Source organism: Scardinius erythrophthalmus (genome assembly GCF_964197995.2).
Source record: "Scardinius erythrophthalmus genome assembly, chromosome: 22".
Taxonomy (NCBI): Eukaryota; Metazoa; Chordata; class Actinopteri; order Cypriniformes; family Leuciscidae; genus Scardinius; species Scardinius erythrophthalmus.
The window spans coordinates 21,322,161-21,349,379 of NC_138242.1; the positions used below are offsets into that span (position 1 = coordinate 21,322,161).

Genomic DNA, 27,219 nt, shown 5'->3' on the forward strand with positions numbered 1-27,219 from the left:
ATCATGACTGTAGTAAATCATACATATCAGAGGGCTGTTCTTGGAGGCTGATAAACCACAATTAGGGCAGTAATTTCCACGTGTGTGTATGATGGATGGAGCCAGGCAGTCTTTTAAACACCCTAGACAGACACATTCATACACAGACTTGAATGGAGCCACTTGACAGTTTAATATCCGCATAAATCTCTGTCAGACAATTCTAAAGACCTTCAGTCCCGATCACAACTCTGTGAAGGTGAACAGTTGCTTGGTGTTTATCAGGTGTTATGCCATGTGTGAATCACCATGGAAAATAAACATTTAAAACATGTGATGCTGGTTCATTTGTGAAAAATAACCAGATGACAAATGGAAACCATAAAAATTCGTAAGCAATGTGAACCACTGTTTACTAGGTATAGGCTATTCTATTATTTATTAACATCTCTAGCTAGCCTTTATACCCCTGATTTCGTGACATTTTAGCCTCATAGCATAATTGCCTAAGTCATTTTTTGTTTCTTCTGGTTTTCCAAAGACATTGAAATATGACTTAGGCAATTATGCTATGAGGCTATTATGTATTTGTTCTATTGTAGTTTAATTGTTATGTGTATTGTTCTCAATTATAAAAATAAATAAAAAATAAACAAAATTATTGAGAGCCCTCACTACACGACGTCATGCGCTAATCATGTGACGTATAGGCTACAGGTAGATCTATTCAAATCAGGAGCAAGCTATTATCTGCTTGTGAAAGCGCAATAACTACTATTGGTGAGCCAAATCATTCATTATTATTCTGCTAAACAATACATAATTGTAAATAATATGACAGCTAAGAGGATACATGACACGTTTACGCATTTGTCTTTTTTTGTCGCACTTTTCAATGAACTCAGTTGGTATGTTCCACTCACAATAAAACGTAGCTCAATGAAATTGGTTTGTTGTGGGCCGAAGACCGACCTGCCACCTGTTGACAGTAGCAGTTTATAATCGATTAGAATGGGTGAAAGAATTAAACACCCGAATAAACATTTCATTTGTTCTTTCTCTGACTGTAAAGCGACGTTTTCAAAGCTGTGGAAGTTGGAAACGCATTACTGCCGACACACGGGACTGGTGAGTGAAGCACAATCAATAACTTAATCTTGTCTGGATTTTAGATGCTCCTCTATTGTTCATATTAGTATAGTGGTGTAAAATCATTTTATTTTAAAAAGTCGTACTTTTATTTACTATTCATCAGAAGCCGTTTGCTTGTGGAAACTGCGAGAAGAGCTTTTGTACCCGTTACCAGCTTACCCGACATCAACTGAGCCACAGTGGCGAGAAACCCTACCTGTGAGTCCACATATACTGACAGCAAATTTACTCGAAGAACTTGCATATATTAAGACTTGTATGTAGGCCTATGTGTTTTTATTTTTTGTTGTTATTATTATTATTATTATTATTATTACTTTATGGCATTTTTAAGTGTTTTGTCTTGAGTTATGAAGCTTACTTTTATGTAGGCCTACTTTTCACTTTTAAAACAATTTTGTAGTGGTGTAAATTGATTCATGCCAGTGACATTTTGTTCACTAAAAGTCTTCAGTGTTATGCCAGTAGGTGGTGACAAATTTAGTTTTTTTTTTTTTTTTTGTGTGTGTGTGTGTGTGTGTGTGTGTTCTGGTTGAGCTGAATCCAAATCATTGAATTGTTTATGCAACCGATTAAACTGAACGAACGACTCGTACCCTTTCGCCTGACCTAGCAAGCTGCCTGCCCAGAGTTTATAGGCATGATATGTTGCCTCAAATGCTGTCTAAATGGGTTGCTCACTGAGGTTTTTAATATGCAGTCACAGAATAACCTTACTATGCCCATTTTGTGCAAATTTCTGCTGATCAAAACTGGTAAAGGTGCTCAGTCAGCGGGTGTTCAGCTGCGTTTTCCACGCCTGGCAGCTTGAGGAACCATGTTGCTCATGTTCACCACCACGAAGAGAGATATTATGTGGTAAGTAATCTTGTGATTTTTAAGTTGTTTATTTTATAATTTCAAATGTTTACTTTGGTGTATTTACAATATTTTGTAGTGCAACCATCAAGACTGTGGAAAGGAGTTCCGTAAGAAAAAGCAACTGAAGATTCACATGTGTGAACACACAAATGAGTTGCCCTTTGAGTGAGTTCCTTTTAAGTTCCAATTTTTAGAGCACATTTGGGTTACACGATGTGTTTTTTTTTTTTTTTTTTCTCATTGTGACCAGCTACTCAATCTCATTCTGACAGATGTGACTTTAAGGGATGCAACAACAAATTTGTTTCCTCTAAAGCTCTAAAAAAACATGGGAAGGTACATGAAGGTAATAGAAAACCTTTTCTGACTTTCAAACAATTTATTTTATAGATTTATTTATTATAATTTTTTCCCCTTTCTTTATAAATTTATAGGTTACCCATGTGGTGAGGAGTTTTGCAACTTCAAAGGAAAAACTTGGTCCGAGTATCAAAAGCACAAAAAGACCGCACACAGAGGTGTGTGCAAAGTCCTTTTGATTAATCAAATTGAATGCAAGTTTATCTGTGCTCAATTTTCTCTTGTTAACAGTTACCCTGCCATGTGATCAATGCAAGAAGATCTTCCACAATGCCTGGTTTTTGCAGAAGCACAAACAATTAGTTCACTCTGGGGAGCGGCGCATGTTTAAATGCTCTAGAGAGGGCTGTCAAAAGAGCTACACCAAAAACTTCAACCTGCAGAACCACATTCTGGTCTTCCATGAGGGAAAGCGTGACTTCATCTGCCCTTTTGCAGGCTGCGGTAAAGCCTTTGCTATGAAGGTCAGCATTTCCCTTTATTATAGCAGAGTATCTTAAATTACTAATAAATTTACTTATTTTACTTATTTTTATTTTCTACAGGAAAGCCTGAAGAGGCATTCTGTAGTCCATAACCCTCAGAAGTCAAAACTGCAGGTAAACTGATATGTGGCAGTGCACCAATTGTGTGTGTTTGAGACTTATTGGAGATGCTAATTTGAATATGATCTTTTTACAGAAGCCAAAAGTCAAGCAGCGCAAACGAAAGACGACTTCATCCAAAACCGATGCAGCTAAACTATCTGAGCATCTGCAAAATGTGTCCTTGAACAAGACTGGATCAAAGAAGCCATTGCCTTAACTTTTTCTTTTTCATGGAACAATCTACTTCTGTCCCATATTTTCCTAAGTTTTGTTTAGTTTATACAGACATGATGTTTTCAGTTTAGATTCATTTATGAAATAAATGATCACTGCTGCAACTCTTTTGTTTTGTGGTGAATAAAGTTCATGATTGTTGAAGAGGTTCATGAAGTCTGTTCATGTTAACTTTTCAAAAACATGTTGGGCTGGATAACGGGTCCCTGAGACCTGAACTTTGACGTCAAAGGCAGTTGGCAGTTTTTAGAGCGCTGCGGTGACTGTTGTAGGCTAACCTGGAATTTGGCATCACCCTGGTTCCCTCTACAACAACCTGATAGGATATTTCTATTGATTTGGATTATTGCAGAAAATGAGCTCTGTCAAACAAGTGTCTTAGATGTTTGTTTATAATAATCTTCACCAATGAACAACTTTCATGAACTTGGAAGCCTAAATACGATCACCAGAAGTAAAGGCTAAACATCGGCTATAAACGAAGATATCTTGAGTTTAACCACAGACCTTATTTTAGGTTTATTTATGTTTAATGAGGTCTTTTATTCTGTGTACACTGATACTGTTTTTGCAGTTACTTTCTTTTTTCCTGACAGATGGTAGTTATGGCATTTGCCAGCAGGAGCTAATGGGGAACATGGTTAACCAGCCAAACCTTGAACTCTTGCCCAAAGATGGTAGCAAATGTTAAAATCCTCCATGAGATATTGCTGCTAATCTTTTCAAAGATGAAAGATTTTCAAAAAGCATTTTAGGAGGGCAAATATGTGTCCCACATTCCATCTCTAGAGAGCTTGGGACTTTTTAACATTAGACTTTTCTGAGATTATTATAGTAAAATGGTTGGATCAAATCTGTTAAGTGGGGTTAGAAATAATTTTTACACATCAACTGAGGCTTAACTCTCATATCCTCACTGGGAAAGATTTATTAAACATCTGTGCACATTCATCCATTCATACTTGCACACATACACTTTTGTTCGGTCTCTTTTACACAAACATTCACAAACGTAGATCACATTTAGAGATAACATGTATATAAAACCTCCGGTAGAGTGGACTGCTGATCGGCATGGTGGGGGGAGACCTTAAGGCTGCTCTCCAGAGGGCGATGGCCTCATGGGCGTGGCAGGTTTTCTAAGGCCTTGTTTATTCAGCATCAAGTAAAAGCATTCAATTTCCCGAGGCTCTGGCTTTGACAGTATGGTGCCTCCGTGGCAGAGAGTAGAACACATAGGACCATTAGAACACAGATATGAGGTGAGGCATGGTGCCCTGGTGGGGTTAGATTAGACTTCCTGGCCAGGACACGACTGTAAGCGCCACTCTGCTCCGCTGCTCCTTCAGCATGGGCACCAGCGCGGAATGACTCATGCCAGCCGTGGACAGACAGTTTACCGCCACTATCATGTCACCACACCTGGATGGAAAAAGAAGCATTGTGACGATGTCAATGCTATCGATACGATCTCAATGGTAGAGAATAATGTTAATACAAAGATTAAAGATTTTTAATCTGCCACTAAAGATTGCTTTATAATCCTCCTGATCACTTTCATCTCGTCAGCATCCCAGATAGCCTAGACGAACTCGATGTTGCAACAGAAATGATTGACTCTCTTTTCCAGCACTTTAGACACAGTTGCTCCATTGCGCTTAAAGAAGATTAAAGAAAATAGTCCAACGGCGTGGTACAACGAGGACACTCGGGCCCTTAAGAGAGCAGCCAGAAAAATTGAGCGTAGCTGGAAGAAAACAAAATTAGAAGTTTTTCGCATTTCGTGGAAAGAGTACGATTGCATACAGAGAGGCCTTAAAAACTGCTAGAGTAGATCTGCTTATTTTTCAACACTTTTAGAAGAAAACAAACAAAACCCTAGGTATTTATTCGAAACAGTGGCTAAATTAACAAAAAATAAAGCTTCAAAACCGGATGTTTCCAAACAGCACAGCAGTAATGACTTCATGAACTTCTTTACTTACAAGATTGATAATATTAGAGAGAAAGTTATAACTATGCAACCATCTACTACAGTATCGCATCAGGCAGTGCATTGCAGTCTCCCCGAGGAAAAATTTTATTCATTCATCGCTATAGGAGAGGAAGAATTGTCTTAACTCGTTAAATCGTCTAAATCAACAACATGCATGTTAGACCCTATACCGACTAAGCTATTGAAAGAGATGCTTCCAGAGGTCATAGATCCTCTTCTTAATATCATTAATTCATCTTTGTCACTAGGATATGTACCGAAAACTTTTAAGCTTGCTATTATTAAACCTCTTATTAAAAAAACGCAACTTGATCCTACAGAATTAGTCAATTACAGGCCGATTTCGAATTAAGCTTTTCTGTCAAAATGAATACACAACTACACACAACTATGTCCCTTTTTAGAAAGAAATGGTATCTGTGAGGATTTCCAGTCAGGATTTAGACCATATCATAGTACTGAGACTGCTCTCATTAGAGTCACAAATGATTTGCTCTTATCATCCGATCGTGGTTGTATCTCTCTATATTAGTGTTACTGGATCTTAGTGCTGCATTTGATACCTTTGACCACAACATTCTTTTGAATAGACTCGAAAATTATTTTGGCATTAGTGGAATTGCACTAGCATGGTTTAAATTCAGTCAGTTTGTATAGCAGTAAATGAAGAGATGTCATATCGATCAAAAGTCCAGTATGGCGTACCACAAGGCTCAGTACTAGGACCATTGGTGTTCACTCTGTACATGCTACCCTTGGGAGATATCATTAGAAACATGGAATTAGTTGTCACTGTTATGCTGATGATACACAGCTCTAAACCTTTCTTTGCGCCCCGACGAAACGCACCAATTCACAAAATGAACGGAATGCACAGCTGATATAAAAAATTAGGAAGAAACTTAATTCTGAAAAAACAGAGTTTCTAATTATTGGGCAAAAAACCTCTGCACGTATTAACCCAGAATACTGTCTAACAATTGATGGCTGCTCTGTCAAGTCTTTGTTGTCGGTTAGGAACCTGGGTGTGCTCTTTGATACCAATCTTTCATTTGAATGCCACGTTTCTCGCATCTGTAAAACCACATTCTTCCATCTTAAAAATATATCTAAATTACGACATATGCTTTCATTGAAAAATGTGGAACAGTTAGTTCATGCGTTCATGACCTCAAGGCTAGATTATTGTAGTGCTCTACTGGGTGGTTGCCCTGCACACATAATAAACAAAGTCCAGTTGGTCCAAAATGCAAAACGAGTTCTTACCAGAACCAGAAAGTATGACCGTATTAGCCCCGTTCTGTCAACACTGCATTGGCTCCCTATTAAACATTGTATAAATCTTAAAATATTGCTGACTACTTACGAAGCACTAAACGGTTTAGCTCCCCAGTACTTGAGCGAGCTCTTAATGCATTATAGTCCTTCACGTCTAATGCAATCTCAAAATTCTGGCCAGCTGATTATACTTATAATTTCAAAATCGACTGCTGGCGGTAGATCCTTCTCCTATTTAGCACCTAAACTTTGGAACAGCCTTCCTGACATTGTCCGGGAAGCAGACACACTCTATCAGTTTAAATCTAGACTAAAAACACATCTCTTTTACCTGGCATTCATATATAACATTACATTTCTATTATTCAAATCAGTTAAATGATTATTAGGCTGCATAGATTAGGTCAGTCGGAACCGGGGACACTTCCTATAACACCTGATGTACTCGTTACATCACAAGAGGAAGGGCATCCACGCGAATGTTAGTCTTTCTGTTTATTCCGAGGTTTACTGAAGTCAGCCGGATCCTTGCGGTATCCAGATCAGATGGTGGACCTGCACCTGGACCCATCCACGACGCATCCCTGAGGTGCCAGCCTCATCAGCCCAGTGAAGGCCTCATCGACACGACAGCCATCGGCACTGATCCTCAATAAAGTCGTCTCCATACCGGCGTGATGACTCCGACTTCCAACCAGATGGAACTGGATAATATTCTGAATGTTCTGATCCAATCTGACTTCTGACCTGTAATGCTCCCTGAATCATAATCATACACTGTTGGCGAAAGGAGAACTGGCCCCCGACTGAGTCTGGTTTCTCCCAAGGTTTTTTTCTCCATTCTGTCACCTTGATGGAGTTTTGGTTCCTTGCCACTGTTGCCTTATCTATCTATCTATCTATCTATCTATCTATCTATCTATCTATCTATCTATCTATCTATCTATCTATCTATCTATCTATCTATCTATCTATCTGTCTATCTGTCTGTCTGTCTGTCTGTCTGTCTGTCTGTCTGTTGTTGATTTAAAATTAAAGATGAGCATGGATCAATTATTCACAATAATATCAGTAAGACGTATTTAAAAAAATCCATTTCATGCAGACTTCAATATAAATATTCACAACAAAGTTCTGTGGTATAAAATGGTAATTTATTAATAAAAATGTATTACGTGTTAAATATGTATAAATAAAAAAATTATGACTATAATGAAACATAATGAATTATATTTCATAATTAAAAATTAAATTAATAAATATATTCACTGAATGTAATAATTATAATTAAATATGTAAGAAAAAAAATAGTGTTTTTGTTTAGTGTTTGCCAAAAAAATATCTTGAAACACTGATGGCCAGAGATTTTTTCTTGTTTTTTTTTCCTCAACATTTTAATCATGGTAATATTAATTAACAATTACCATCGCACACCTGCAGGTAATAGATAGGTTCGTAGGAGAGAAGACCATAAAAAGTCAAATCTAAAAAACAAAAGGAAATCCAACACACTATCAACTTTCAAAAAGTATCACAAAATATTTATTAGCAACGTTTCAGTCTCATGACCTTCATCAGGCATACTGTTCAAGCTCAATCACTGATTGTATTGATAGAGTGCAGGATTTCCTTTTGTTTTTTAAATCAAGGTAATATTGAAAGTGCTGTATCATCTAGCCGTGATGCATTTATTCATTGTTTATTGTTTGTTTTGTTGTGCTTGCTCACTTCAGACGGCCATCGTAGTAAGCGGGGGTTCCAAGGACGATGGTCTTGATAAAGAACGCCTGGTTGCTGTGGTTCTCCTCATAACCTCCAACAATGCTGAAGCCCCAGCTGCCAGGGTGACTTCTGCGGAGGACAATCTCATGACTGCTATGCAGGTAGCTGTGACAGAGTACAATGTGGAAAGTAAGTGTGCATCATCAGGAAATATATTTTTTCTGTTTAATCGCTGACAGGTCAAAAAATTGCATGTCAGATTATTTGGAATACTAGGGGACAACAGACATAGAAACAGAAAAACAGATGCATGTTGGTAGGAGACTCTCCTACGAGATTTGGCACAATGACAGGAAGGGAGAAGGAAACAGAAGGGTGCCAAAGCAAAGGCGATGGATAATAAAGGACAAAAGGAGGACAGAGTGAAAAAGGAAAGAGCGAGATTGGACTGAATGACCCGAGGCTAGGCTAAAATGGGCTAGGAGCAAGTTATCTCCACATGTGCGTTTCATCTGATAATCTGCAGCTGTTTACATCACGACACAGCCATAATCCCCTCATGGGTTAACACTGCATAAAGCTGCTGATCCAAAACACATCAACACTACAGACATTTTACAGAAAAGTCCTCAAAATAGCTGCCTTTTTCCCCTTCAAAGCTGTTTCCACTCTGATTTGGATGGGAAAAAGTAGGTGAAACGAAACCTGGCATGATGGTAGTCCTGGCCAGATTGCATTGACTATTTTAGGGTTATTTGGATCAGTGCTCAGCAAGGTGAGGAAGCTATTTTTAAGTCTCCTAATGGAGTCCGAAAAGCCATTTGGACTCATCCAACAGTACATCCACTCAAATAACGCTGTTGTTTTATTTCACTCATCAATCTTACACGTGAAGCTCTACAAAATTTGATTACCTGGGAAGTCCAAGCCACATCACCCATGATGGCGACCAGCTTGCGTCGTAGTCGTTTTCGTGCGGAGGGAGAAGCTCTTCGTCCAGGCCCGGTTCTTCAACTGTGTTGACCTCTAGTGCCTTCAGTTGGACAGAGCAGGATGCGGCGCTGGTCTTCAGAGTGCCCACTGCCTCGCTGTGGCTCAGGTAGGTCAGATCCTGACCATTAATACTCAACAGTACATCCCCTGAGCAACGAGAGATGACAAAGACACTTAGAGACACTCCAAACAGCCACACAGAGAGGACTGCAACACGGCTGAAGCCCCATGGAGACAGGTTTCACTTCAGTGCACTTCATCATCAGACACAAGCGTGAAACAGTGTTTTCCTGTTTTACTTTTTTGGCTGGGCCTTTTTGTCTAGAGGACAGGAAGCACCACAGCTTGATGTAATGTGAATCCACAGTGTGAAATAGACAGCACAATCAGTGTAGTCCGATTATAGAATTAATGACTGAGTTGGTTCTTTTTAGGGAATCAACCACATACAGTACAGCCAGTGAAGTCTGATTTCCAAACAAATTATTCTAATGACTCTATTCTAATTTAGTGAATCAAACACATAGAACCAGTTTATTCTGAATCCTGAATGCATGACACGGTTCTTTTTAGTGTTTTAAATACATATAGCACAAACAGTGTAGTGTGATTCTTGAATGAATAACTAATTACTTGGGTATTTTTAGTAAATCAAACACAGCAAGTGTAGTGTGATTCCCAAATGAATGACTCTAATGAGTCAGTTCTTCTAGAGAATCAAACACATATAGCACAGCCAGTGTAGTGTGATTCCTGAAAGAATGAGTTGGTTCTTTTTAGTGAATCAAACATATACAGCACAACCCATGTATTCTGATACTTAAATGAATGATTCTAATTACTCTGTTCTTTTTATTAAATCAACCACATAAAGCAAGAGTAACAAATTACTCTAATGAGTCAGTTCTTTTTAGTGAATCAAATGCAAACAGCTTACAACGTACTGAAACTTTAATACGTTTAGTTACGGACTGGTTGTCTTAAGACAATTTGTTTGAAGTTAACGCAACAAACGGCAAGAAAGTTACACATTATGCAATTTGTCAGTAGTATTTTATAAATATGATTGAATTAACCAGTATTGTATTTATTTTAGTATTGTTGTTTGATATTAAATTAAGGCCATTATTGGATTGCATTTATTCTGCCTCTAAAAAGTCACTAAACACACTTTTTGAAAGAAATGTTTTAAATGTATTTATTTTAGGGATGTCCCAATCAATATTTTTGTGCCCCTGATCCGATCTAAGTCATTGAATATTAAGTATCTACCAATTCAGAGTCCCAATCCGATACCTGTATTTTCCTAGTGCTTGGTGCACACTTCAAGTACATTAAAGTTAATAAAATCAATACAGTGTATACAGCAGGGATTCTCAATCCTGGTCCTCGAGGGCCACTTTCCTGCAGAGTTTAGCTCCAACCCTAATCAAACACACCTGAACCAGCTAATTAAGCTCTTCAGGTTTACTAGAGAGCTAAAGGCAGGTGAGTTTGATCAAGGTTGGAGCTAAACTCTGCAGGAAAGTGGCCCTCGAGGACCAGGATTGAGAACCCCTGGTATACAGGGATGTGCAGAGAGCTTCTCAGGGCCCAAATGTAAGAATGGGGGCATCTATCACTACGGAGTAATTCCAATACAACAATTAGGCTACTACAGTAATGATATTGGTTACACTTTATTTTGATGGTCCACTTTAGAGATTTTACTAACTAGTAACTTTGCAACTACATGTCAACTAACTCTCATTATTATAAGTATTAGTAGACTGTTAGGATAGGGTTAGGTGTTAGGGTTCGGGTTGTAGAATAAGATGACATGTAGTTGCAAAGCCACTTATAGTCAGATAGATTATAGAATATCTGTTGGGGGAGCATCACAATAAAATGTTAGCAGATATTATGCAAACAGTCTACTAATACTCTAATGACTGTTATGGTTGGTATGTAGTTGCAAAGTTACTTGTTGTTTGAATGTCTAAAGTATATACAATATATATATATAAGTATATACAATATATATACAGTGCTATGCATAAGTTTAGACACCCATACTAAAGTTGACTAAAAAGAGGAATAAAAAATCATCTTTTGGAAACTGAACTTAATGCCTTAATTAAAAAAATTAGGAAAAATCCATCCTTTAAGGACACCAATTTTCTTTGTGAATGAATAATGTATCGTAAATAAATAAATGTTCTTCCTTAAAATACAGGGTGCATAAGTTTGGACACCCCTATGTTAAATTCCCATAGAGGCAGGCAGATTTTTATTTTTAAGTATTTTTTTTTATTTATTTTTTAGGATACTATGCATCCTGATAAAGTTCCCTTGGCCTTTGGAATTAAAATAGCCCCACATCATCACATAGCCTTCACCATACCTAGAGATTGGCATGGTTTTATTTCAGTTAGCCTAATAGCTGGTTTGATTTGCATTGAGAGATGATCTTATGGAAAGTACCCCATGCCAATCTCTAGGTATGGTGAAGGCTATGTGATGATGTGGGGCTATTTTAATTCCAAAGGCCAAGGGAATTTTATCAGGATGCATAGTATCCTAAAAAAATAATAAAAAAAATACTTAAAAATAAAAATCTGCCTGCCTCTATGGGAATTTAACATAGGGGTGTCCAAACTTATGCACCCTGTATTTTAAGGAAGAACATTTATTTATTTACGATACATTATTCATTCACAAAGAAAATTGGTGTCCTTAAAGGTTGGATTTTTCCTAATTTTTTAAATTAAGGCATTAAGTTCAATTTCCAAAAGATGATTTTGTATTCCTCTTTTTAGTCAACTTTAGAATGGGTGTCTAAACTTATGCATAGCACTGTATATATATACATTGTAAGCAGATGGTCACAATTATGAATATGGGACTACTGATATAAACTTATTGTATTTTATATGTACAATAAGCAGAATAATTGCATAAAGAAAAAAAGTGGACACAAGGTTAGAAAGCATGAAGCTCACGGTGTCAGAATGCCAGTCTGTCAGTCAAGTCCAAAGCAAGACGCAACCAATAGCAAGATAAAAAGATAAAAATAAACGGTAAATAAATTACTTTCAAGTGATTTGTTACAAAAGTGCGCATCAAATATGCTAAACACGGAAGCTCGAACGAAGCTTTAAGCTCACTTAAAGGTGCATACCACCACACATAGATATGTGTATATATATAAATGCCACATTCAACCGCTCCAGACACGTCCGCATGCCCGCCATCTTGGAACGGTCAGCATGTCGTCACTCACATTAAAAATCAATGATGCCACAACATTGTGCAGCTTCTGGTTGTGAAACCGCCGAGATTTAAATTTCCAAAGAAATGGGATAACCTTTCACAGGTGTGAATGTGTTTGGCTGTGTTTTTATATGTATTAAATCAGTATTAAAGGTTTTTAAATTATGGTGTAAGCTGATGCCTTCGTCTTGTTGTGTTGTATTATGTTAGTTTTAATTTCGCAAAAATCCTCTGCTGAAGTCTATTGCAGATCTAGATATATTCATACATGCATCTAACTACAGTTGCAGACACACAATCAACTTACTCTCGAGTTTTCACCAACCAGCTTTGACCAGTCCAATATGGCCGACGGCATATAGCGACCCATAGAAACAGGCGCTAATGAGGCATCTATGTATATATCTATGCCACCACCTACTGCACAACACTTGCATGACAGCTGACTGAAGGATCTAAAGGAGCTAAAATAAAGGATCCGGCTTAAGATAGCTGATACAGATCAAGACATCCCTAATTTATTAATTATTAAAATGATCTCATCATTTGGCGGTGGATTTTCATTTATTTTTTCCCTTTTTATTTGGATAAATTACCCAAAAAAAGTCCTACGAATCTTATCACTACCAAAAACAAACATTTATTTTTTCAGAATACCATAAACCAATGAATAATACACAATAAGACCATGAATATGTATAAATAAAGCTCAATGTTAATGATAGGTAATGGATAGCTGATTAGAGGTAATGGGTAGACAGCTAATAGGTAGCTGCATAAATGTGCTCAAACTTGGGTCAGGATTATCTAGATGCTAATTTCAGAAAGAAAATAAGGTTTATGTAACTCACCACGTTTGATTCGTCCATCACGTGACAGGCAGCCATGGGGTTGGACGCTCGTCACAAAGATCGGCAGCTCTCCGCTCTTGCTGCCCCGTCCCCCTGCCACAGTCATACCCAGAGACTCGTGAGGTTCCTTCTTCACAGTGATGTGTTTCTCCTTACAGGTCACACACTGGGAGAGGTCCTACAACACACACTCATATTTACACAAGCAGCACAGTCTAAAATTCTCTCAGATGTGGATAAGAAAAAAGGGAAGCCCATTTCTTAATTGATACTCTGATCGGCTCTCTGTAGAGTGCTGTTCATCATCCCAACGGGATCAGCTCTACTTCAGCTTCATAATTGATCTCATAATGGATCCAACCAGGAGTAATTAAGGTTGTGGTGTAAACTCAAGAAAAACTGGAGGCTACCCAGATGCTTCGGAAATAGGGCTCCCTAATTACGTCTTCACAGAGCTAAAATAGATTCTGCAACATACACAGACTTGTTCTCGCTCTTGGCTGCAGGCATTTGTACTCACTCTCTGGGTGGAAGACCTGGCAAGGTGCAGACTTGGGACAGGACTTGGGGTCGCAGTGCACGGAAGCGGCGGGATGTGTTCATGGCTCCAAATGTCCCTGGTCAAGGTGGAGCCTGTGTGCACGGCCATAGTCTGCTTGCTGGACCGGCTAATCAGCAGATTGACTCTTTCTCCACTAGCCTAGAAGATGACAGTAGGCGGTCTTACTCCAGGGGTGCCGTAATGGAGGGGGGGGAGGGGTTAGAACAATTCCAAGGGCCCTGAACAGAAAGGGGGCTCGATGGGGGCCACGTGATTTCAACCGAAGGGCAAGCGATAGAAACCATAGCGGCACCCCTGTATTGAAATGACAGTCTGCTGTCTGCCAGTGCTATTCTTATTAATGCTTTAGCTGCCCTTTCTCTGTGTGATCGGGGCAGCCAGATGGGAGAAAGCAGCTCACGTAGACATAAAGATACTATCAATCACATTACCCTCTGAGTAGGGCAGCAGCGGCAGTGTCCTAATGTCCCAAACAGGCACTAAGATTTGCACAGATGACAATAGCTGTTTTATTATGAGAACATTTACTAGAGGAAACTAGATTTATATTTCTAGTTGAAGTGAAGTGAGTCTGTGCAAAAGTCACCGTCATGCTAGGGTGGTTGCAAGGATGTTGCTATGTCGTTGCTAAGGTGTTGCTAGGTCTGGTTTTCCGGACTCTAGATGTGGCTGAAATCTAAATAAATGATAAATCTATGGGATTTTTTTTCGGCCAATATTTAGAAATGCAGAATATATCTGTAAACATATTAGTAAGTGGCCGATATTAGCTTCTTTTTTAATTGATCGTATCAGCTGATATTGGATATTTAATTGTGCATGATGATTTCTCCTATTTTTACATTTAGATTACAGTGTTGTTCAAACTAAAAATAAAATTAAATATACACTGAACAAAATTATAAATGCAACACTTTTGTTTTTGCCCCCATTTTTCAAGAGCTGAACTCAAAGATCTAAGACTTTTTCTATGTACACAAAAGGCCTATTTCTCTCAATTATTGTTCACAAATCTGTCTAAATCTGTGTTAGTGAGCACTTCTCCTTTGCCGAGATAATCCATCCATCTCACAGGTGTGGCATATCAAGATGCTGATTAGACAGCATGATTATTGCACAGGTGTGCCTTAGGCTGGCCACAATAAATCTATCTATCTACAGGGATTAAAGTTCTCCGTCGCTACGACGGATTTCCGTTAATTGCAGCAAGTCCATGACGGATTTCCGTCATTGCGGGTTCCAGTCTGTCCTTAAAGTCTTAAATTCACTTTTCATAATTTTAAGGCCGTAAATAGGCTTTCATTTCTCAAATAGTGTAATAAATATCTTAATTTTAGTTTGAATAGGTCTTAAATTAAGGAAAGACGAGGTGTATTCACCCTGCTGAGGGGGATGTGATCAAAGCCTGGAGTGGAGCAAAAGCACGTTCCTCTCTCCACTCTAAGCACTCTGTAATCACTCCGCTCATAGTCCACTCCGGGTTTTCAATTACCGCTCACGGAAAGTGCATGTCAGGCTACAGCTGAGCGCTGAGGTAGAACTATATTTCAGTGACACACTTATAATGCAGGTAGGGCTGGGCGATATCGATATAAAAAATATATCGATATATTTTTTAAATGCGATATGGAATTAGACCATATCACATCGATATAGTTCAAATTTGCGCTGTGATCCTTGCTCCCCGCGCCCCCGCTCCTCCTTTTCCACACTGCGTGCGTGTTTAGAGCATATGTTATGAGAGGCGAATCATGACTAACGTTACTTCAGAAAACCCAGCACAATAGGAACTACCAGGCAGGCAGTGACATAAGTGTACGCTGAAATAAAGTTTTTCACCTCAGAAAAACGGACTTTCTTGTCCTGTCAGCCGTTATCCTGTTCTCGTAGCGCACACTCAATTGCACGCGCAAATTCAGCGGCGCGCGCTGTATTGCTTCACTGATCAAGTGCAAAAGAAACTACGAGCATGCAACGCCGTTACGTTGTAAATTACACGAAATAAAAGTAATGCAGGTATGATTCTCATTCTATTCACCAGTTTCCATGTTTCATTAACAGTTATTGTTAATATTGTGTATTCACCATGATAACTGTCGTTTCCATATAACCCCAAAATGCTACTATTTTTCCTTGTGTTACTTTTTATATTTTTAAATGACTGTAGTGGCTCATACCAACATTGTATTAACAAAAACTAGTTTGGGACTGCTATTTAATAGCTTTAGCCTAGGCCTAATGTTTACAGTGCTATGCATAAGTTTAGACACCCATGCTAAAGTTGACTAAAAAGAGGAATAAAAAATCATCTTTTGGAAATTGAACTTAAAGGTATAGTGGAGGATCTTTCCGAATTTTATAGCATAGCACTTATGCATAGCACTGTATTTATTAGTACAAGTCTTTACTATTAGTCATATTCTTACAATTTATGTTAAGTAAAGGGGAAAAGTAACTTACTTGTGTGTTAACAAATTTTGTGTAAACGTGTTATAATTTGCATATATATATATATATATATATATATATATATATATATATATATATATATATATATATATATGCAAATTATTAATTGTATTAGTATGTTCCATGCCTGGTTTTCATAGATTAAAATATAGCTTTTAAAATACGCCTACTGGCAATATAAAAGCGGTTTAAAACGTCTCCCCTTAAAACGCTATTGGTCTCGACTATTTAAAAAGTAAAAGGAATATGACTTGGCCTAAAAAAAAAAAAATTTCAGTCAGAAGAATTTTTTTCACTTTAATCCCTGTATCTATCTAATCTATCTATCTATCTATCTATCTATCTATCTATCTATCTATCTATCTATCTATCTATCTATCTATCTATCTATCTATCTATCTATCTATCTATCTATCTATCTATCTATCTATATTATCTAAATATGTTCAAAAACGAATAAAATAACAGAAGCACTAAAATATAAATACTTATAATTCAAATTCAAATTTTTAATTCAAAATATTAATAACTATATAAACAATAGTAAAATTAACACCTGTTGCTCGCTTAAAATTAATATTTAAAAATACTAATAATATAATAATAGTTATGTAATATTTAGCAAATCTCATAATAAATATCCTTTTTTTTTTACTTTATATTATAATGCCGTGATGCCTAAATTCCCTTGTAGCATTTAAAATTACTGATTTTTTTTTTGTGTGTGTGTGTTTTATTTGTAATTTATTTAGACAAAAATATAGAATTTTAATATCATTTATCAAAGCAAAGGTCTACTAGCATCCTTATCTTGACCTGAACTGCCCCCCACACATGCTTTCTCTCTACCTGTATAATCTGAGCTGCCAGCTCAGGCGTGCCGTGTCTCAGGTCGTGCTCGTTGACGGCCAACACTCTGTCGTTGCTGCAAAGTCGTCCATCTTTAGCGGCTAACCCTCCCTCCAGCAAGTCCAGGATAAACACACCCGCTTCATCTGTACGCCGCACCAGCTTGATCCCCAGCTGCTCTGATGATTCCCGCTTGTGCAACGTGATGCGTATGCTGGCAGGGCTGCCCTTGGGCGTAGCAGTTGCCACAGGTGGCCTGGCAGAGCAGCGGCGTTCTCTCAGAACCGTCAACTGCAGAGTGGCGCAGGGACGTGCCAGTGTGGAGCGAGCAAAGTTATGGGACACATTACTGATGTCTACGTTGTTCACCTGCACTCGAATGGGAAGTGTAGAGAAAGATTGAATGGGTTTGACAAATGTGATGTGCTCTATTATTTTGAGTCGGTAGCTGCAATGAGCTGTTTGTGAATATTTTTTTTTTGATTAAATAAATGTTCAGCTTTCAAATTGTGCTGATAACAAAATGCGGAAAGATGTCAATAAAATAGATTGTGAATAACATGCCGTCTGACATTTTATTTATCTCAGGATGTCATTCATATTATTAATCCTTTTTTTTTTTTTTTACATTATTACATTTTTACTTAACCTGTTATTGATGTCTTATTTATCTTATTTTTTATCACCAAGGCTGCATTTATTTGATCAAAATGACTGTTTTCTAATTAAATTAAATTAAATTAAATTAAATTAAATTAAATTAAATTAAATTAAATTAAATTTAATTAAATTTAATTTAATTTAATTTAATTTAATTTAATTTAATTTAATTTAATTTAATTTAATTTAATTAAATTTAATTAAATTTAATTAAATTTAATTAAATTTATTCCTGGGATAGAAAAACTGAATTTTCAGCATCATTAATTTAGTCTTCAGTGTCACATGATCCTTCAGAAATCATTCTAATATGCTGATTTGCTGCTCAAGAAACATTTATTATCAATGTTGAAAACGGTTGTGCTGCTTCATATTTTTTGGCAACTGAGATACATTTTTTATTTATTTTTTGGATTCTCTGATGACTAGAAAGTTCAAAAGAACAGTATTTGAAAAAAAAGAAAAAACTTTTGTTAATCAATAAATGTCTTTACTGTCACTTTTGATCAATTTAATGCATCCTTGCTAAATAAAAGTATTAATTTCTTTAAAACAAAATCAGTAGTTTATGTTTGAATTTTTATTTGTCAATTTTCTAAAAAACTAATTTGTATATATATATTTGACAGTTGAACCAAAACATAATAAATATATAATTAAAGAGCAAAGAGTTATCTTTTTCAGTCAATGCATAAAACTAAAAAATTATTTTCTGGGTCAAAACGACTCAAAATGATAGAGCACGTCACATATTAAGATGAATATCAGTTTGAAGTTTTCTGTTCTGTATCTGTGGCAAAGACTGCATCTCTTCGTAGCCATTCTGCAGCCACTTTTCATTAGAGCTGTTTAGAGATTGATTAAAGTATCAGGGCTGCTCTGTAAATAGCAGTGACAATGCTATTTAATCAGACAGTTATTTCGGAACATAGCGGCAATACCTGAAGTAATTGGTCCCCAGCCAGCAGCCTTCCGTCTCGGGCTATAACACCGTCACGGTACACCTCCTGTATTACCACATTTATCAGGGGGGTCTCGTTTCCACCAACAATACTTATGCCCAGCTCTGTGTAGGGGTTTGCACGATGAACCTCAATAGTTGTGATTTCTCCCTCAGGTAGAGATGGAAGTTTCACACAACCTAAAGAACAAGACTTATGGAACCCAAGCAAAGATTTCAAAGGAACTCAGAGAAACAAAAGTGATTTGGTTCTAGGTTCATATGAAATAATCACACCTTCTTCAGCAGAAAGAGGCAAAGTTTCAACAAAGTCCCATCCTGAAGAGGCTGAACTGCCAGTCCGGAGAAGATGGATGCACGGGTTGCTGAGAGGACGCTTCACACGTGGAGGAGCGCACTCCAGACCATGGACACCTTTGAGAGAAAGAAAGACGGCAACATTTTACAAACACTTTTTTTGAAAAAACAAGTGTCAGCTAAGCAACATATGCTAAAGCTAATCTCTAATGAAGAGAACTGAAAAGAATCGCGCAACACACAAAAATGACGTTAACAGCTCCGCTTAAGAACAGTGACTGAATCTAAAACCCCATCATATCTTCGTTACTGTCAGTTTCCGAAACCACAGACGAAAACCAGCAACACATGGTAGACACGCATTTGTGCAGTGCAGTTGTCTAGTTGTCCAATCCAGTTCCATTCAAACAGCACAGGTTTTCCAGAATGCGGTTGTTGTCCTGAAATTTTACAGGTGTGAGTTTGGTTATAGAATGCGGTTGTCACTCCTGTAAATAACTAAACTGTGTGTGAACGTAACCGTATTAAAGGGTTAGTTCACCAAAAATGAAAATTCTGTCAGTAATTACTCACCCTCATGTTGTTCCAACCCCGTAAGACTTTCGTTCATCTTCGGAACACAAATTAAGATATTTTTGATGAAATCTGAGAGCTGGATCACTCCTCCTGCAGGCTTATGGACACCTTAACTTGCTGGCCCAGAAAATGTATTAAAGACATTGTTAATATAGTCCAAGTGACTCCAGTGGCTCAATCTTAAGTTTATAAAGAGACGAGAATACTTTTTGTGCGCAAAAACAAACAAAAATAACGACTTTATTCCACTTTTCATTTCACGTCACCACGTATCACACATGACCAGAGTCGCCCAATAGTGAGCCTACGTGGTGACGTACAACACAGACGCGCTACGCTTAAACACTACGTAAAAAGACTCGAGGTCCAGAGAGAAGGAAATGAAAAGTGGAATAAAGTCGTTATTTTTGTTTGTTTTTGCGCACAAAAAGTATTCTCGTCGCTTTATAAACTTAAGATTGAGCCACTGGAGTCACTTGGACATTTTCTGGGCCAGCAAGTTAAGGTGTCCATAAGCCTGCAGGAGGAGTGATCCAGCTCTCAGATTTCATCAAAAATATCTTAATTTGTGTTCCGAAGATGAACGAAAGTCTTACGGGGTTGGAAAAACATGAATTTCATTTTTGGGTGAACTAACCCTTTAAGGACTCAAAAAGGACTGACAACCATATTCTGCTGCTGTGTGAATGAGGCCTTAGAGTGAATGTCTATTAAAATCAACTGTGCGTTTAGTCAAGTGAGTGACCAAGTTGTTGATAGAGTGTGCTGAAAGTTATACTTAGGGTACTAACTGTCTTCTTCCGTGCTTTCTTCAAAGGCGGGGTTGTCTACGCCAGGCTCTTCTGTCCATGTAGGAACATTGTTGCCTGCGTTGGATCCAGCAGGTGGTGATGGTGTACTCTCCTTCATCTCAGTCTGGGGCGATCTGGGGGGATCGGTCGCCGTGACCCTGTCTTCACCTCCCTCCATCTTCGTCCGATCTAGCTTTGTTCGCTGGCTCTGTGTCCCAGGACACCTAGACCCACACACATAGTCATAAAAATATAAACACAGTAACCTGTAACCTAAAATATTCAGGAGTCTAGGTACACAGAGGTCTGGTTGACATGAAGTGGAGGACAAGGGCAAGAAAAAGGAAGCAAATTACACAAAAAGCCTTGCGCTACATCCTCAGGGCAGATGCTATTTCAGGAACCTAACGTAAAGGCCCTGATCTTGTATTCCCAAACACAGTCTTGTCACAATTTTTTTTTTTTTTCATTTTAATTTTAATTTTAGTTAGCAATGACAACACTGGTCCTGTGAAACTATGGGATTTTTCTTAGCCTTTGAGCTAGGAGTATTGCAGCATTTTACAAACATAACTGTCATACAAATAACAGCGCTAATTAATTACTCTACGCATCAATGAGGACAAAGACCTGTAGGATAGAATTACATGCTGAGGTCTCATAGTATAACAAGAAAGCACCGACTGTCAACAAAGCTAAGAGAAGATGGCTAATGCTGGCAGTAACTCTCAGTCTTTTAAGAAGGCGTTAGTGCCTTGTTAAGGTTAGCTAATCTCATTGGGTGCTTTTCCTTTGAGCTATAAATAAAACATTCTTGCAACAATTATCTATGAATGATCTGGCAAAACTTTGATAAGTTCCACCTTTCAATTTGTTTTTACAAAAACAGATGATTATAGCAAAAACTTTTTTGTCCTCTGATTTGTGAACTAACTCAACTTTGAACTATTCAACTGACGTTTGGCTTCAGGCATCAAACCCTTAGTAGGCCAAGACCTTCAGGTCATCCAAAGACACCATTCAGTTCTATCTTTTGCACCAGAACTCGTTTCTAAATGTATACCACACAGTCCTGCCAACTCTTAGAACAAAATACCACGCTGGACTCTCTAACTCACCATAGCTCTGGGTTGCCCTTGGCAGTCTCACAGAAGAAGTGGTTGAAAAGGTTTCTCGAGTTGAAGTTTCCCAGCATGGCTGAAGAGAATATGAAACTGCTGCTGTCCAGTGCATTACACAGGACCGACTAATCTCCCATCACATGACGAAGGGGCAAATAATCCCCAGATAGGAAGTCAGATCAACCCTAGCAGGCTCCACTCACAAGAAAGTCACAGTAGCCTTTGTCTGCTAAGCATCATTTCTAACTCTAACAGATACCTGTGTTTGATAGTAGTCCTGACTCAAAAGCCCAGCAGACATGTGCTTACGCTCAAGTTGAGCTGTTAATTAAAACAGCTCTGCATTTTGATCAGGTTTTTACATTTTTTTGTGGCTTATATCTGTTAGATTTGAGGCCACCAACATGCTAGTGTAGTTCTAAACATTCCCGAATAAGTAAATATATCATCAAAAGAAAGAAAACTGCACATGTGAACCAATCTCATAGTGTCTTTAAAATAAGCCAACTGTAGTTAATTGCTTTACATGCCAGTCCTTCGTGTTTAACTGGGTGGTTCTTTATGCTTATAGCTCTAAGTTTTGTGTGTAAAACGTTGAAAGTAACCATTACGTGTACATTAAATCAATCGGTATATGCTTTTATAGAAATACAACTTACATTACTTTCAAGGTATACATTTGATAAATTCTTGCATTCAATGGGAATCAAACCATGAGCTCCAAGCTCCAAGCACCAGGCTCTCCTGATAAAATGATACAATAAAGGCATAAAGTGATTATTTCAGCCAGTGGCATCACTAGACCCTTTTTACTGAAGCACAAGCATCAGTAAAATACCATAAAATATTACTCATAAAAACCTTTTGTGTCAATGAAGATTACCGTATACCGACCTCGGAATCATTTTCTCTGATAATATTTCAGCGATTAAGTTTGTTTTTTAACAGCTGTTTAGAATAAGAGCTAGCAATGCCAGATATGCAAATTAATCACTCTTTTGATCTAATCAGTCAAATGGGTTTGCAAAAAGGTCTGAAATTGTTCGTGATTCAGTTTGATTTATTAGGACAGTTCAGTCATGCACTGAATCATTTACAGCAGTTTCTCCCACTGAAATAGTCCCAGGATCCTACAATCCATTGAAAAGCAGCTCTTTATTGCGTTTGCAGCTTTTGAACGAGTCTTTACTGCAGGTAAAGATGATTTACATCCAAAAAAACACATAGGAACCCTTTTTTATGCCCCAGTACTGATGAAAGGCTAGAAACGCCCTTGATTTCAACAGCTTTTGCATTTGAGATGAAATATTTGAATGTGAATATTTGTGCGTAAGCAAGTGTGAGTATCTTACCTGTGTTTGAGATGTGCCTCCAGGTCACAGCGTGGCATGCTGAGAGAACAGGAGGGTGTGAGCGGACAGGTGATCGACAGCTTATCCAGCAGCTTGTGCACCAGGATGCTGGAGCGCCGGCAGACCTGCAGCTGCAGATGCGCGCGGTCCAGCGGACAAAAGTCCCGTTCCTGCAGGAAGCTGCGCAGGCAGCGGGCACAGAAGGTGTGGCCACATGGTGTATCCAGGGGCTGAACCAACGGCTGAAGGCAGATGTGGCACACCAAATCATCGTCCACTTCCAAACGATAGTTGTAAAGATGGTTCTCCCAGGCGCGGTGAATCTGTCCACATTCAGAGCAAAGGGCCTCCAGAAGAGCTTCGCTCACCATGCCCGGGTCCACTCCCTCTCCCAGACTGCCCATCGCGCTCGGCTTCGGCTACACGCACTCAGTATCTTGGTGACGGGGGTGTCCGCCCCATGGGCGTCAGAGGCTGTGTGACTCCGGCAGGGGACGGCCACCCCCTGGTAGACGGTGTGACATCACTCTGAAGGGTCGGAGAGAAGAAGTGAGGTAACTGTTGTGAACGAGAGAGAGAGTTTGTGTGTGTGTGCCATGTGTTGTGTGGATGAGATTATGTTGCAGAGCAGTGTGGGTTTACTCCTGTACATTAATCTGACAGTGTAATCTCTTGCTCTCTCGCCCGGAGCAATCTTTCAATCCCGCTGAGAGAGAATTATCTAGGATTGCAGCAGGGAGCACAGAGTCAAGAGGTTTGGATGTGCAAGTGAGAAGACGAGAGGCAAGAGAAGAAGATAAAAAAAACAGTCACTATAAAAGATCTGAGCAGATTTGTTCATAAAAACAAGGGTGGAGGGGTGGAATGCAAACTACTTCAAGTTATTAAATACAAATATTAATCAAAATCTACTAGATTAAAATTAAAATCATTCCTTCTGAAGGCCCTGTTTCTAATTTGGCTTTCAAATTTAAAAGAAAGGTTCACAGTCTGTCTATATTTACTCGCCATCATGTCGTTCCAAGCCTGTTTGACTTTCTTTCTTCAGTGGAACACAAGAGGTGGATTTCTGAAAAGTATCATTTCAATACTTTTTCATGATTTCAGGTCGGTTTTTTTGCTGTTGATGTCCGCCTTAGCTTGAAGAAATAAAGTCATACAGGTGTGGAAAAACATTAATTTTTGTGTGAACTAGACCTGGGCTCCATGTTTAGAGAAAAACAGTATAGAAAAATCTAAATAAATAAACAAATAATAAAAAATAAGATTCCACAAAACTCCTAAATATATTTGATTAAAAAAAAAGTATTAATTAAATAATACATCTAACAGTTCTATAGTGAGTAGTGGAATGCTTTCCTTATAATATTGTACTATAATATTTACACTGTAAATTGAGTTTTTTATACACAAAAAATAGGCCTTTATGAGGGTCTGTCAAAAGTTTAGAAACATTACTTTTTTAAATGTTTTTGAAATAAGTCTCACTAAGGCTGCATTTATTTAATCAAAAATGCAGTAAAAACAGTAATGTGAAATATTATTACAATACATTTTTTTAAATAATTTATTCCTGTGATGTCAAAGCTGAATTTCAGCATCCTTGCTCCAGTCTTCAGTGTCACACGGCAACAAAAAACATAATAATAATAAGAAATGTTTCTTGAACACCAAATCAGCATATTAAAATGATTTCTGAAGGATCATGTGACACTGAAGGCTAGAGTAATGATGCTGAAAATGCAGCTTCAAATTGAATTAAAATTGAAAACAGTTATTTTAATTTGTAGTATTTCACAATACTGTTCTTTTACTGTATTTTAGATTAATTAAATGCAGCCTTGGTGAGCATAAGACGCTCCTTTCAAAACATTAAAAAACTTTTGAAAGGTACTGTACGTGAGAGGGTGAATTTGGGGTCCGTGGCATCTAAAAGACTGAAAACCCCTGAGCTACACCTTTTATAATTGCCTTTTTAAGGCCACCAAACAGCAGGGGGCAATCTATTGGGCCAACAATAACTACAACCTTCGCCTGTATTCACAGCAGCATCCGACAGCTGTGCGTCCATGACCAGCCCCACGCTTGGTCTGTCAACGGCATCTCTGTGACTACCTGCCTCTGTTTTTATCTTGCAGCTGGACATGAATAAATCATGAGGACACAAGGCTTCTCTGTTCCCACTACAAAGCCCTGTCAACGTCTCATCAGACACACATACCCATGCTCACTCGTCCAGCACACTGTAATGTTTCAAAATGGATAGTCTGATCTAAATGAAGCAGCTTGTACTTAAACCTCATCCCTTAGCATGATGTGGGACTTCATTACATAAGGCTGAATGGCCTTTGGGCAGTTGCCATTAGTATTCCAATTCTATGTTGATTCTCTGATGACTTTTAATCACAAGGGAGTGTTTAGATATTGACCGCAGGGGCTGTTCGACAAGGCCACTCACTTGTTGTATCCTTGTATCTTAAGCTGTCACAGTTGTCTCTGTTCTCACTTGCAAAATGGCACATTCACGCTTATCTGGCTGTCTGGCGGATGAAGAATTAAATGTTTGTTCAGCTGAACTGACATAAAACAATAGAATGAATGCCTGATCTTTAAACATCTACTAAGGAAGCAAGCAATATCTGACATTTTCCATGTAGAATGATATGCACATCCATAAAGTCTTTATTTATTGAGCAAACGGCTTTCAATAGCAATGACATGTTTCCATTCTGCAGATCTATTCACAAACCACCATTTTTGACACCCATCACGCGCATGTTTTCCAAATCAATACATTGACCTTAATTTTCTGAAAGGTTGTACATTCACAAACAGGTAGGCAACAAAAATAAATTAATGGAGGGAGAGGGAGGAGAAATAACGGCGCTTTCTCTGCTGAATTAAAATGTCTGTGGATGCCACCTGCATGAATTGTCTCGTTAATAAGGCGTATCCAATCCGGATCTATGACACATACAAATATCGATATCTCATTATTTATGTTACAGAGCGGCTCGCTGTAAATTTTTCGTTTAATGTCTCTCTGTCTGAGCCATCGTCTGTACAATGGACGACAATGGCATCTAACACAATATATGTGTAACTTAGTAGCCTAATAAAGGATCAGCGAGTAATAATATGAGTATTTGAATAACATTACCTATTCGCGTTCCCCTTGGATGGTGTGAACTCTGGCCCCGAGAGGGGAGAATCATGGAGCTCAATCACATCCACCGCAGCTTGCCCGAGCCGCATCCGCACGTCAAAACACCCCCGTATCTGTCTTGTAGCGATGTCCGATTCGTGAACGAGTGATTCATTTGAGTCGGCTCTTTCGAACAAATCAATCGAACCGATTCGTGAAACTGGTCTGAACAATACACGTATAATCTGCACACGTATTGAAACGAATCGGTCCGAACGGCTCTCGAGTCAACAACTGCCCGACTCATTGAACCGAGAACGCGCGTCTCTGATAGTAAAATAATTTGGAGTTAACTAATAAGGATTTCATTTGCATAAGTTACCTTACGCCGAATAGCACAAATGTTACAATTAAAATGCTCTGTAAAAGTGTATGACTGAATTTTATCTACGAAAGCAAACACAAACTAAAGTTAGTTTTAATTATTTTTAACTATAAATAAATGATTACCAAGGTAAGTAAAGGAATTTTAGTTTTGTTTGTTAATAAATACAAATTAAATGTAGGTTACAATTAGTGGGATCCGTGGTTTATCATGGTGGAAACAAATTTAACTGAGACACATGACAATAAACACCCATAGGCCTATAAAAATGAATCAGAAAAACGTAATAAATAGCAATATGTGCCTACATATGACTTAAATAGAACGTTTTAGAAAATGTAATATGCCAGGGGACCACGTAATAACGTAAAAAACCACTGAATCATTTTGCACGGTTTCATTCAAACGAACTGTTCAAGAGAACCGATTCACAGAAATGAGTCGTCCTTCTCATCACCGACACCGGCCCCGTTCCGTTGGGCAGATTCGGGCGCTCAACGCTGCTGAATTCGGAACCGCATACTACTCTAACTTTTCCTGCCATAGAAAGATATAGTAAAAGTAGGAGTAGTATGTTAGTATGTGGTTCCGAACTCAGCAAGCAAGCTGTCAATCGAATAGCAGATGTGACCATTTAGGTGCCTGATTGAAATGCGATCGTAGATCTTCAGCAAAGTGTCGCAAATAAATGTTGTACTTGTTAATTCAAAGCACAGAAAGGTTTTATATTTTTCGTTTGCAATTTTATCGTCATGCTCATGTACGGAACTGACGTCAGGTTATATT

At 38.2% G+C, this 27,219-nt stretch overlaps 2 protein-coding genes across 6 annotated transcripts; one reads left to right on the plus strand and one right to left on the minus strand.

Annotated features, from left to right (window-relative positions):
• Positions 1-752: 752 nt before the first annotated feature.
• Positions 753-3,764, plus strand: gtf3ab (general transcription factor IIIA, b). Of its 3 annotated transcripts, XM_081353029.1 has the most exons (10): positions 753-887; positions 1,052-1,107; positions 1,235-1,329; positions 1,893-1,989; positions 2,069-2,157; positions 2,265-2,338; positions 2,427-2,510; positions 2,584-2,816; positions 2,898-2,951; positions 3,034-3,764. In XM_081353029.1, the coding sequence occupies exons 1-10, from the start codon at positions 833-835 to the stop codon at positions 3,154-3,156; spliced, it is 960 nt and encodes a 319-aa protein (XP_081209155.1). In that variant the 5' UTR covers positions 753-832; the 3' UTR covers positions 3,157-3,764. The 3 variants fall into 3 exon arrangements, with proteins under 3 accessions (XP_081209155.1, XP_081209153.1, XP_081209154.1); XM_081353027.1 differs by lacking the exon at positions 753-887 and having other exon boundaries at positions 899-1,107; XM_081353028.1 differs by lacking the exon at positions 753-887 and having other exon boundaries at positions 899-1,107; positions 3,037-3,305.
• Positions 3,765-4,066: 302 nt separating this feature from the next.
• On the minus strand, positions 4,067-26,187 carry lnx2a (ligand of numb-protein X 2a). Of its 3 annotated transcripts, none has more exons than XM_081353030.1 (11): positions 26,064-26,187; positions 22,904-23,431; positions 20,431-20,654; positions 19,043-19,180; positions 18,747-18,946; positions 17,146-17,514; positions 13,786-13,965; positions 13,266-13,443; positions 9,084-9,309; positions 8,176-8,334; positions 4,067-4,595 (listed from the first exon to the last, which is right to left on the minus strand). In XM_081353030.1, exons 2-11 carry the CDS (start codon positions 23,305-23,307, stop codon positions 4,460-4,462), a joined length of 2,214 nt encoding a protein of 737 aa, XP_081209156.1. In that variant the 5' UTR covers positions 23,308-23,431; positions 26,064-26,187; the 3' UTR covers positions 4,067-4,459. The 3 variants fall into 3 exon arrangements, with proteins under 3 accessions (XP_081209156.1, XP_081209158.1, XP_081209157.1); XM_081353031.1 differs by having other exon boundaries at positions 4,074-4,595; positions 8,176-8,298; XM_081353032.1 differs by lacking the exon at positions 13,786-13,965.
• Between the last annotated feature and the right edge of the window lie 1,032 nt (positions 26,188-27,219).

Coding starts and splice junctions, on each gene's coding strand:
- gtf3ab (XM_081353027.1), top strand. CDS start 991: ATGGGTGAAAGAATTAAACACCCGAATAAACATTTCATTTGTTCTTTC. Junction 1,108..1,234: donor ACTGCCGACACACGGGACTG/GTGAGTGAAGCA, acceptor ACTATTCATCAG/AAGCCGTTTGCTTGTGGAAA. Junction 1,990..2,068: donor ACGAAGAGAGATATTATGTG/GTAAGTAATCTT, acceptor AATATTTTGTAG/TGCAACCATCAAGACTGTGG.
- lnx2a (XM_081353030.1), bottom strand. CDS start 23,307: ATGGGCAGTCTGGGAGAGGGAGTGGACCCGGGCATGGTGAGCGAAGCT. Junction 20,655..22,903: donor GAGGCACATCTCAAACACAG/GTAAGATACTCA, acceptor GTGTGGGTCTAG/GTGTCCTGGGACACAGAGCC. Junction 4,596..8,175: donor TACTACGATGGCCGTCTGAA/GTGAGCAAGCAC, acceptor TTTTCCATCCAG/GTGTGGTGACATGATAGTGG.